At 68.7% G+C, this 10995-nt stretch overlaps 2 protein-coding genes across 3 annotated transcripts; one reads left to right on the top strand and one right to left on the bottom strand.

Annotated features, from left to right (window-relative positions):
• Window positions 1–582: 582 nt before the first annotated feature.
• On the bottom strand, window positions 583–5695 carry RGS11 (regulator of G protein signaling 11). 2 transcript variants are annotated; one of them, XM_027882812.1, is made up of 17 exons: window positions 5613–5695; window positions 4720–4816; window positions 4340–4390; window positions 4147–4253; window positions 4002–4053; window positions 3860–3918; window positions 3587–3663; window positions 3390–3471; window positions 3215–3283; window positions 2566–2595; window positions 2421–2482; window positions 2089–2202; window positions 1866–1981; window positions 1403–1490; window positions 1173–1311; window positions 1026–1108; window positions 583–955 (listed from the first exon to the last, which is right to left on the bottom strand). In XM_027882812.1, the coding sequence occupies exons 1-17, from the start codon at window positions 5670–5672 to the stop codon at window positions 829–831; spliced, it is 1413 nt and encodes a 470-aa protein (XP_027738613.1). In that variant the 5' UTR covers window positions 5673–5695; the 3' UTR covers window positions 583–828. The 2 variants fall into 2 exon arrangements, with proteins under 2 accessions (XP_027738613.1, XP_027738614.1); XM_027882813.1 differs by having other exon boundaries at window positions 2566–2589.
• Window positions 5696–6511: 816 nt separating this feature from the next.
• ARHGDIG (Rho GDP dissociation inhibitor gamma) lies at window positions 6512–10756 on the top strand. The gene is made up of 6 exons (XM_027882826.1): window positions 6512–6817; window positions 7874–8059; window positions 9027–9110; window positions 9196–9272; window positions 10048–10111; window positions 10215–10756. Exons 1-6 carry the CDS (start codon window positions 6745–6747, stop codon window positions 10412–10414), a joined length of 684 nt encoding a protein of 227 aa, XP_027738627.1. The 5' UTR covers window positions 6512–6744; the 3' UTR covers window positions 10415–10756.
• Window positions 10757–10995: the final 239 nt, after the last annotated feature.

Raw genomic sequence — 10995 nt, 5'->3', positions numbered from 1 at the left:
GAAGGATGCCGTAATAATCACCAGCATCCCAAGCACCCGCGGTGTTTGTTAGCTGGAATGCGGGCTGGAAACACCCCCAGCCTGCTCTGCTCTGTGGGTCCCTGGGTGCGTGTGGGGCGGGCTGGGCTCCAAGGGTGAGCACTGGTGGGCACCAGCCCCCCTCTCCTTTACGTAACCACCCCTGATAATCCCCCACAGCCGGGGCTCGGCTCCCGGGAAGGGAATAATCCTGCCGTGCGATCCTCGCCCTCTGCTCAGATTATCGGCCCATGGGCAGGGAGAGTGGCTCAGCTGCCAGCCCTGCTCCCTGTCCCCGTGCCAACCCACAGGGCCCTGGCAGCCCGGGTTTGCTTCTTTGGCTTCTCCAGCCCTGCTCCCTAGCTGGTCCTCCCGGCCTGGGGTCTGCACTTGCTGGGTGCTGCAGGCAGGGGAGGGAGTTGCTGCCAGCTCAGGGGGTACAGGACACAATCCAGCCTGGAGAGGTGGCCAGCACCTTGTGCACTTCGCACCCTGCTATGGCCTCCCTTGTCCCCCTTCCCTGAAAACCGCGGGAGCCTCAGTGTTTCCCCATGGGGGCTTTATTGTCCTGTGCCCGGGCTGGGGGCGGGAGGGGGGGTGACCCCGCACCAGGCCGGCTGGGTGCGGGTTCCCCGAGGGAGAGGAGAGTGTGGGGATGTGAGCAGGGGCTGCAGCGGGGCCAGCCTGGCCCCGGGGGGTTGCTGGGGGGGATATGGCTTCTCTCCTTCAGTGCTACTGCCGGCAGGGTCCTGCGGCGGGGCTGGGCTGTGCTGGGTCACGGGGCTCTCGTGTTGGCGGGGGGCTGCAGCCTCAGCTCTCCTCCTCGGGGACAGGGGCAGTCGAGGGGCTCCTGCTCCTCTCCTCGGCATCGCCCGCGGGCAGGAGCAGGGCCGGGCTGGGGCTGGAGTGCCGCTGTTTGCGCATGAAGGGGAACACCCTGCGGGCAGAGCGGGGTCACAACCAGGAGGGACCACCCAGCGCCTCGGGGGGACGGTCCCTGCCCTCACCGCTTCTTGGTCTCCGGGGGGATGATGGCCTCGGCCAGGAGGTTTTTGTAGAGGTCCGACTTGAGGAACCGCGGGTAGGAGTCCTGGGCGAGCAGAGGCGTCAGGATCCTGCCCAGCCCTGCCCACCCAAGCCCTGCCCTCACCCACCTTCTTCATCAGCATGTAAATGTGCATCTGGGCGTCGTCCATCACGTAGCGATGGGGCGTCTTGATGCCCTCCAGCGTCCGCTCCATCGTCTTGCTGTCGATGTTCACCCAGCGCGTGGCCCCGGGAGCCAGGAATTGCCTGGGGAATCACCGGCGGTGCTGAGCCCGGCCCCGCAGGGGGACCCTCCCCCAGACCTTGCCCCCCAAACCCTGGCCCCGCTGGCACTCACTGGTAGATGGAGTCCACGATCTCGGCGATGCGGGACTGCTCCCCGTAGCGCAGCTCCTCACACGCCTCCCAGAAGCTCAGGTTCTCGGCTGGGGAGGGGGATGTGGTGCTGGGCATCCCCCATGGGCAACCCCCAAAGGCCACTGTGGCCGGGCATGTGGCCCTGCAGCCCCCCTGGGATGGAGCCAGCTGGGATGGCGTGGGGCAGTGGGTCCAGGGGAGCTGGGACAGGTTAGTCAGGAGGTACTGGGATGGGGTGGTAGATTTGGAATGGCAGCATGGAGATCTGGGTTGTGCTATGCCAGGACAAGGCCATGGGTTGGTTTGGTGATGTTGGGATTGGCCAGTGGATTAAGCACTACTGGGACACGGTGGTGAGTTTGGAGGTGCTGGGACAGGGTGATGGGTGTGGGGGTGCCAGGACACAGTGGTGGGTTTGAGGGTGTGGGGCTGGGGCTGCTCACCACTGAACTCCTTCTTGAGGAATTCGAGGAGCTGTGCCCGCCCCAGGGGATCCATGATGAGCTCGCTGAAGTTGAAGCCCCAGCGCTCCACGCGCAGTTTCGTGGGGGTTGTCACCCTGCAGGCAGCACCAGCATTGGGGCTGGCAGCCCTTGGCTGCCTTGTGTGACCCCACACCCTGTCCTTAGATGGGGCACTGGGGGGGGCGTGGGATGGGGTGCTTACGTGGGGGCGTTCATGACCCAGTATGTGGTGTCGTCCGTGATCCAGGGGTTGCTGGGCAGGCAGCCGGACATGATGGGGTCGTGGGGCACGTACTGCTCGTTGAACTTGATGTACCTACCGGGAGCAGTGGCTGGAGGTGGCCAGGGCCACCGAGCCCAGCCACCCCGGGGACACCATGGGGATGTGTTGTGGGCGTGCCCGGGCTCTGCAGAGCCTCAGCTCCACTCCCTGCTGAGGGTTATTGTGCTGTGGTGCCACCCACCATCTGCAGGAATGGGGGTGCCCCCTCACCCCAACAGGGACCTGTAACTGGGGCAGCCACTGCCACTCACCCCTCGAGGCAGATGGAGGACTTCACCCTGGTCCTGGCCATGGCCTTCCTGCAGTACTCGATCTGGGGCCAGGTGCAGGGGAGATATTGGGGTGCCTGGCAGCCCATGACACCCAGGGGCCACCCCAACCCCTTGCCCCACTCACCTCCCGCTTGTAGTAATCCATGTTCTTGGTCTGCAAGAGACAGGCAGGGCCGGGTGAGGGCAGGGCAGGGCCAGGACATCATGCCCTGCCATCACCACCCTGCCAATCCAGGTGTCTCCCACCCCAGGACCTCGTAGCCCATCCCTGTGGCCTCCAGTCTCACCCCTGCTGGCTCAGCCAGCACAGCCCACGAGGTGTGACCCCCCCCTCACCCCAGTGTGACACCAGCCCTAGGTTAGTGACACTTACGTGGGCAGAGGACACGGCACACGGCGCAAAGAAGAGAAAGTGGGTGGTTAGTGAGGACAGACTGGGGGTGCTGGGGCAGCATTAGTGGGGTCACGACACGGGGAGGGTTAGAGTTAGGGTTGGGGCTCCTGGCAGTGCAATGCCCTGCAGGGATTAGAGGTGCTGGCACAGGGGGTGGTGGGTACATGGGCAAACACACAGACCCCCCGACTCAACAGGGTGGGCACACAGATGTTAGCAGAGCTGGGGCTCACCACCCCCTTCCCTCCCCCAAATGTGGACAGAGCCTGTGGTGGGTGGGATGGGCACCCCCTGGGGCAGCTCGACACCCTGGCACAGGCACATGGCTGTGCCCTGTGCCCCTTGACAGCCCCAGGGGTGCCTGGACCCCCCCACTCACCAGCTGGACACGGGTGGTGTGGCAGTTCCTGCGCTCGGGGCCCTGCTCCAGCACATTGGGGACTCCCGGCTGCAAAGAGTGCATCGTGCTGGAGGTTGGGGCTGTGTGTGGTGCCAGGGCGTTTCTCAGGGCTGCACCCTCCAGCACGGCACCCCTCACCCCCCACGGTGCTCACCGGGGGCCGGTTGACGAGCCAGAACGCCTGCTCCTGGCAGTCGATGACGATGCGGTCGCCCTTCCGCCGCTGCTTGGCCGCCCTGCCCGTGCAGAGGCAGCGGGGGAGCGCTGGCACCCCGCACCCCGCCTGCCCCGCACCCGCGGGGGCTCCGTCCCGGCCGTCCCGGGGGGCGGCGGGGCCGTGCCCGCACTCACCGCAGCTGCTCCCGCGCCTGCATCACCACGAAGTCCCACGTGTGGTTGATCCGCTTGTGCAGGAGGTTGTAGTTGTCCTGGGGAGCGGCAGCGGCGGTGTCACCCGAATGGGCACGGTGTGGCACCTGTCCCCTTGCCCGGCTCCGCGTCCCGTTGCCCCAAGGGCACCCACAACTCCCCACGGTGCCGGTGCCCCCCTGCACCACAGGAGACCCCCTGCTCCTGGGTGAGCTGAGTTTCCCCCCCAGCCCATCGCAGGAGGGCACCGCTCACCTTCTCGTGCTCGATCAGGTCGCCCTGCTTGCGGATGTTCTTCTTGGCCAGGTAGATGGCTGCAAGAGGAACGGCGGCACCTCAGAGGGGCTGGGAAAAGGGGCTGCAGCCCGTGTGGTGCCAGCAGCACGGTGGCACTTACCATAGTCCAGCTCCGTGGCCGGCCACTTGGTGCTGGTCCAGAAATAGGGGGTCTGCAGGGAGAGGGTCACATGCCGTGGGGTGCCACGGAGTCGAGCCCGGGGAGCCCCGACCTGCGGCGGTGCCCGCGGCGGGCAGGGCTGTACCTGGAAGCGGTAGGGAGACTCGTCCGCCCGCAGCACCAGGCTGCGGGGGTCTCTGAGCGGGTAGATGTAGCCGTGCTTCACGATGAGGTTGCCGAGGTGCAGCGCCTCTGGGGGAGCAGGAGTGGGGGCTGCAGGACAGCTCGGCAGCCCCGGTTGCCCCCGCAGTGCCAGCTGCCCGTGCCAGGGCACTCACCCTCCTCGGAGATGCCGTACTTCTGGATGAGCCACTCCACGATGTCGTTCCCTGGGGACCGAGGCAGCGTTAGTGGGGTGCAATGGGGTCCCCCAAGCTGGGCACGGGGAGGCTCCCGGCTGGGGCGCTTGGCACTCCATGGCAGTGCGAGGGGTCACGCAGGGTGACGGGGGCCCTGCCAAGGACGTGCGAGCGCCCGCCCCGCGCAGCCGATGCATAATTGATCCCAGCTGCAGCGCCGAGCACCCGCAAGTGCGGGGCGGGGAGCAGTGCGGGGTGCCGGGAGTGGGTGCTGGTGCAGTGCTGGGGACACCTGGGGAGCACCCCCACGCCTCCCCCACCCCACTCACCTCGCGGGGCATCCCATGGGGGGGACCCACCTGTCATGGCGTGGGGGATGACGGTGATGAGCAAGCGTTGGTTCCTCATCTTGATGCCCATGTCGGGGTCCTGCATGCTGACGATCATCCGCTCCATCTGCCGGGAAAGCACACGCCCTGCTCAGCCCCTCGACGGGGGCGCCGGGCCTGGGCACAGCCTGGCTCCCCCACACTGTAACCCGGGGCACCCTGGGACCTGGACACAGCCTGGCTCCCCACAACCGGACAGGAGCACCCTGTGCTCAGCCTAGGGTCAGCCTGGCACCCCGCAATTCCCCGGGGCACCTGTGCCCAGCCTGGGGACAGCCTGGCACGTCATAGCCAGACCAAGGCACCCGGCACCCAGAAGAGTGTGCGATGCTGGAGGTGCAGGCACCGATCTGAGCATCCCCGGCCAGGGGACCCCCGGTTTTCGGGAGTGAGCTCTGCTGAGGCTGTGGCAGCACCCCTGCTCTGCGAAGGGGAGCAGAACACGCAGCACCGGGGCTCTTCCCGTGGGTGTCCCTGCGCGGGGCGGTGCCCGGTGTCCCGTGGCGGTGCTGGAGCCAGGGTAGTGCCCGTTGTCCAGCGATGCACTGGGTGGTGCTGATCCCTGCTCCTCGGAGAGCCGATGCCTGTGCCCCGGTCCCCGATGCACCCGTTGCCCAGCGCACTGTCAGTGTCCGGTCCCCCCGGTGCCACCTCCCGGGCCCCGCACGGTCCCAGTGCTCGATCCCCACAGTCCCAGCGCCCGGTGCCCACGGTATTCACTCCCCACGGAGCCAGTGCTCGATCCCCACAGTCCCAGCGCCCGGTGCCCGCGGTACCCGCTCCCCGCGATGCCGGTGCCCTGCCCGGGCGCGGTGCCCGCTCTCCGCGGGGCGGGTGCCGCTATCGGTGCCGGTGCCGCTCACCTTGCGCAGACAGGGCATCTGGAGGCGGGGGTGCCGGCCGCGGGGGCCGCCGATGGTCATCGCGGGTGCTCGCCCCGCGGCCGCACCGCTCCGCCCGAGCCCGCCCCGGTCCCGCCCGGCCCCGCCCGGTCCCGCCCCACTGCCCCCCCCGCGGCTGCCGCCGCCAGCACCGGGCACCCTGACGGGCACCCCGGTCCGGGGCGCACCCGGAGCCCTGTCCCCGAGGCCTGGGAGCGGTCCCCGCCTTGCCCGTGGGACCCCCGGCCCGACCCGCGGGCCCGACCCCCGCTCAGCTCCCGCCCCGCCGCTTTGCCGGCCCGGTCTGTCCCGGGGCCCCAGGGGTGCCCCGGCTGACCCGGTGCTGGCGAGAACACATCCCTGTGGCTTTTGGGATGGCGGTGCGGGCGGGGCGCGGGCAGTGCACTGAGAGTGCGGGCAGGATGCTCGCGGGGTGCGGACAGCTCGGACAATGTGCTGGCGGCGTGCGGGGCTGCGGGCAGGGCGGGCAGGTGGTGGACGCTGTGGACATGGTGCTCGCAGGATGCGGGCAGTGCCGGCAGGGTGCCGGCAGGGCGCTGAGGGTACAGGCAGGATGGTCGCGGGTTGCGGGAGGGTGCGGGCAGTGCACCGAGAGTAAAACCAGGATGATGGCGGGGTGCGGGCAGTGCACCGAAGGCACAGGCAGGATGCTCGCGGGGTGCGGGCAGGGTGCGGGCGGTGCACTGAGGGTACAAAACAGGATGCTCGCGGGTTGCGGGGGGGCGCGGGCAGTGCACTGAGGGTGCAGGAGGGATGCTCGGGGGGTGCGGGCAGCGCGGGGCGGGCGCGCCCGGCGATGAGCTCACTGCAGTCTCGCCGCCCACGAGCGGCGGGGCTGGAGCCGCCGAGGGGCGGGGGCGGGCGGGGGCGGGCAGCGGAGCCGCCGCGTCTGCGGGAGCCGCCGCCGCCGCCCCGCCGGGCCGCGCCGGGCAGCGCCGGGGAGCGCAGCGGGGAGCGCGGGGGAGCAGCGGCACCGCCGAGCGCGGCGGCAGCGGGCGGGAGGAGCCGCCGGCACCGGCACAGCCGCGCCCCGGGCCTCGCCAGCGGCCGCCTCGCCTGGCCCCGGGGGCGGCGGGCCCGGCCCGGCCCGGCCATGCTCGGCCTGGACGTGTGCGAGGCCGGCGGGCAGCTGCTGGAGCTGCTCTGGCTGGCGCTGTGTTACCGAGGTGAGCGGCGGCGGCCGGGGGGCAGCGCCCGGGGGCGGGGGGGGCATTGCCCTGGGGAGGGCGGGCGAGCATCACTCCGGGTCCCCCCAACAGGTGAGCATCCCCCGGGCACCAGGTGCATCACCCCGGGCCCGAGGGGACCGGAGAGTCCCACGGGGGAGCTCCCTGCCGTCCCCCTGCCTGGGGCACCCCCCGCATCCCACCCCACCCTGCCCTGCCACCCGTGGGGAGCCGGCCAGCCCCCGGGTGGGTTCACCCCTGGGTTGGGAGCCCCCGCGCGCTGCCGCGACAGTCGAGGGCAGCCGTGGTGGGGGGCCCAGAAGTGCAGCAGGGCCACTGCTCTGTGTCCCTGTCACTGCTGCTGCATTGGGGACCAGCAACCCTGTGGCCTCAGGGCTGAGCACGGTGGCCCCTGCCCCATGCTATGTCCCCAGCGTGTCCCCAGGGATGGGGTTCTGGAGGCTCTGGGGAGCTCAATGCTTGCAGTCACAAGGAGTGGGGGTGATGCAGTGGACAAGGAGAGCCAGGGGCTGCAGTGACATCACCCACCCTTGTGCCCCCCAGCAGCCTGGCAGCACTGGAGCCACCGTTTGCCCCAGAGATGCCTTTTTGCCCTGCAGCTGCCAGCGGTTTGGGTTTGGGGTGGGAGATGGGGCTGCTGACTGCCCAGTAGGGTTGGAGGTGGCCTTAGGGTGGTGACAAGGACCTCTCTGTGTGACACTGAAGGGGCCTGTGCGCTGCAAGGGTCTGCAGGCACCCCCTGCACTGAGCACACCACGTAGGCACCAGCTCGTTTTGCTCCATGACCGTGCGGAAATGCAGCCGGCGGCAACACCTCTGGTCTCAGCTGTGCCATCAGGCCCTGGGGACACCGAGCCTGGCGCTGTCCCCTCTGCTCCGAGCAGGGGAACAGCTCCTCTGCCCTACGGGGATTGCCCACATCCATCCGTGGCGTGTCACAGCTCAGCCACCCCCCGCCCGCCAGCGCCTTTTTGTCAGGGCATGGGGGGAGTCCCCCGGGGTGTCCCCGGGGCTGCCACTGCCTGTCCCCCGCAGACATCATGGCTGACAAGGAGGGGGTGACGCTGTCGCTGGAGGAGGAGGAGGAGGATGCCGACGTGGCCCTGGCGTACAAGACGCCGGAGAAGAAGAGCCTGCGGGAGATCCAGGAGCTGGACCCAGGGGACGAGAGCCTGCGGAAGTACAAGCAGGCGCTGCTGGGTGCCATCCCTGTCGCCGTGGGTAAGGCGGGGAGCTGCTCCTGGGGGTGTGCACCCTGGCACTCCGGACCCCCAACACCCCGGCACCCCAACACCCCGACACCCCGGCACCCCGGCTGGTTGATGCAGGGAACTCGGGAATGCCCAGCACCCGCGGGGCATCCCCAGTGGGGAGGACACATCCCGGCCGGCATCGCCCGTGGGCGCTGCCTGTGCCCCCCGCCGGCGCAGAGACCCCGGCATCCCCTGCCGACAGGGTACCGGTGCCCGGGGACCCCGGTTGCCTTGGTTACGGGATCACCGCCGCAGTTTCCATAGGAACGGCTACAGGGAACCGGGAAATTCATGGCGATGACGGAGAGGAACGAGCAGCCGGGGGGCCGGGGTAGCACGGCTGCCGGTGCCCAGACGGTGCCCCCTGCTCTCCACGGCACCCACGGCAGCCCCCCAGCCTGGTGTTGGCCTGGTCTGGGGGTGCTCCACGGGCCCAGCACCCCGGTGGGCATCTGTGGGTGCATGGGGGGCTGCAGGCTGGGTGGGAGGTCCATGCAAACCAGCGGGGTGTGTGAGAGGTGCACGATGGGGTGTGAGAGTGTGAGCTGGGGGGTGTGCAGGCTGGTGGGGTGCAGGTAACTCAGACCAGTCCCCACCCCAAGGGATGCCTTTGCTGCACATGCTGCATCCTCCTCCTCTGCCTCTGTCCTGCTCCTGAGCCAGGGAATGGTGCACCCAGGGACATACCCATGTCTGGGTCCTTTAAACATGATTTTACTCCAACAGCACTGATGCCAGTGTTGGGGTGACCCGAGATGCCCTGTTCTCCTGTGCCCTGCCTGGCTGCCCAACTCTCCTGGTTCTAACACCCCGCCAGGGACACTGTGGCCCTTCCTGCTGTTACAGAAGCATGAACAGCCCCTCAGCTCACTGGGGTGGAGGTGTCAGTGGGCTGGCATGGGGGGTAAGGCCTGGGCCCTGCTGTTTGTCCCTAGATGCCAGCGTGCCCAACGTGCAGGTGACAAGGCTGACCCTGATGTGTGAGCAGGCGCCAGGGCCCATCACCATGGACCTGACAGGTGAGCTGTGGGGACACCAGTGGGAGGAGGAGGAGGAGAAGGAGGAGGAAGGGGTACCAGGCTGATGAACCATCTCCCCACACAGGAGACCTGGAGGGGCTGCGGGGCAGGGCCTTTGTGCTGAAGGAAGGGGTGGACTACAGGGTGAAGGTGTCCTTCAAGGTGAGCCTGGGGTTTGATGCCCTGTGCCCTCTGGCTGGGCATGGCCCTGCTGCCCTCACACCCCGGGATCCCTGCCCCAAGAGGTCCCTGTGCCATGGGTCCCTGCCCTCACACCCCGGGGTCCCTGCCTGATGGAGTCCTTCATGAGGTCCACGCTCCCCATGGGTCCCTTTTCCCACATGTCCCTGCCCCAAAGGATCCCCCCAAAGGGCCCCTGCCCTCCCACCCTGGATACCCTACCCCGAGGGGTCCCTGCTCCCCATGGTCCCTTTTCCCACACGTTCCTACCCCACAGGGTCCCTCCTGCTGCCCATGGGTCCCTGCCTGCTCCAGGGTCCCTGCCATTTGGGGTCCCTGCTGCCTTAGGGTGTCTGCTTCCCACCCCTTACCCATAGAGTCCATGCCCCTCTGAGGGTCTCTGCCCACCCTGAAGTTCCTGCCCTCCTGTGTCCCTGCCACCCTGGGAATCCTTGCTGTCCCCAGTGTGACTGCCACCCTCGGGTCCTTGCCTCTCTTGAGGGTTCCTGCCAGCCCAGAGTCCTTGCTCTTCCCAGAGGTCCCACTGATGTTGGGTCCCTGACTATCCCAGGGGTCCCTGGAGGTCCCTGCCCCTCCTGAGGCGGGATCCACGACACCCCTGCCCCTCCTGGGGGTACCTGTGCCCCCGATGCTCCTCAGTGCCCACTCCTGACAAGGAGCTGGATCCCAGAAGTGGTGGATATCAGGATGGGTGCCCAAGAACGGCACCCGTGGCACCCGTGCCCTCTGCCCGCAGGTGAACAGGGAGATCGTCTGCGGGCTGCGGTGCCTGCACCTCACCTACCGCCGGGGCCGGCCCGGTGAGTGGGGCCGGGGGGCCGGGCCGGGGGGGGCAGGTATGGGGGGGAGGGCAGTGCCGTCCTGGCCCCACTCACCCATCCCTACTCTACCCTTCTCACCCAGTGGATCGCGACGTCTTCATGGTGGGCAGCTACGCGCCGCGGGCCGAGGAGTACGAGGTGGTGACGCCGGCGGAGGAGGCGCCGCGGGGATGGCTGGCACGGGGCTCCTACCGCGTCCGCTCCCTCGTCACCGACGACGACAAGACGGAGCACCTCTCCTGGGAGTGGGGCCTCTGCATAAAGAAGGACTGGGAGGACTGACCCCCCCTCCGCACCCCGGCTCCTCCCGCCAGCTCGGGGACGCGGTGCCGCCACCCCGGGGGACCCCTCGCCGGCACCGCCGCGCTTGCCCCAGTCGCGTGAAGGGTTGAGGGGGGGGGTCCCTTAGCGAGTGGGCGCCCGTGGTCGTGGTCTTCGCAACCAAAGTTATTTTTAATTGCTCTTTTTTTTTTTTTAAAAATCTCGACGCCCGCCTGGTCCTCACGGCGTCCCCGTTGCTGGGGCCGGGGCTGTGACCCCGCCGCGGTGGTGCCGTGCCCGGTACCCGCCCGGTCGCAGGCTGTGCTCTTCCATCGCCATTAAACCCTACAGACTGGTCTCTTACTGGTGTGTCTGTGCCCCCGTCACCTCTGCCCGTCCCTCCGCTCCCTGTCTCCCCCTGTTCCCGTCCCCATCCCACTGGCAGGGCCGGGTCTCCCTGCGGTGACGAGTGGCTGGAAAACGGCCACCTGGTCCCACTGCCTTATCGGCCGTGCCGGGCAGCCAGTAGCGGAGGGCCACGAGCCCCAGGGGACCGGCACCTCCCGCCCCAGGGCTCTTATCTGCGTCCTGCCCCCTGGACA

The sequence above is a fragment of the Empidonax traillii genome, unplaced genomic scaffold (assembly GCF_003031625.1).
Source record: "Empidonax traillii isolate 1590-97213 ecotype Southwest subspecies unplaced genomic scaffold, ASM303162v1 scaffold111:size2041728, whole genome shotgun sequence".
Classification (NCBI taxonomy): domain Eukaryota; kingdom Metazoa; phylum Chordata; class Aves; order Passeriformes; family Tyrannidae; genus Empidonax; species Empidonax traillii.
The sequence above is the reverse complement of the archived record's forward strand: the minus strand, read 5'-3'. Positions and strand labels throughout refer to the sequence as shown.

Bases quoted from the DNA above. Each gene is read 5' to 3' on its own strand.
- ARHGDIG (XM_027882826.1), top strand. From the start codon at position 6,745: ATGCTCGGCCTGGACGTGTGCGAGGCCGGCGGGCAGCTGCTGGAGCTG. The intron at 6,818-7,873 runs GTGAGCGGCGGC...TGTCCCCCGCAG, and splicing joins GCTGGCGCTGTGTTACCGAG to ACATCATGGCTGACAAGGAG. The intron at 9,111-9,195 runs GTGAGCTGTGGG...CTCCCCACACAG, and splicing joins CATCACCATGGACCTGACAG to GAGACCTGGAGGGGCTGCGG.
- RGS11 (XM_027882812.1), bottom strand. From the start codon at position 5,672: ATGACCATCGGCGGCCCCCGCGGCCGGCACCCCCGCCTCCAGATGCCC. The intron at 4,817-5,612 runs GTGAGCGGCACC...CTTTCCCGGCAG, and splicing joins AGATGCCCTGTCTGCGCAAG to ATGGAGCGGATGATCGTCAG. The intron at 1,109-1,172 runs GTGGGTGAGGGC...CTGCTCGCCCAG, and splicing joins TTTACATGCTGATGAAGAAG to GACTCCTACCCGCGGTTCCT.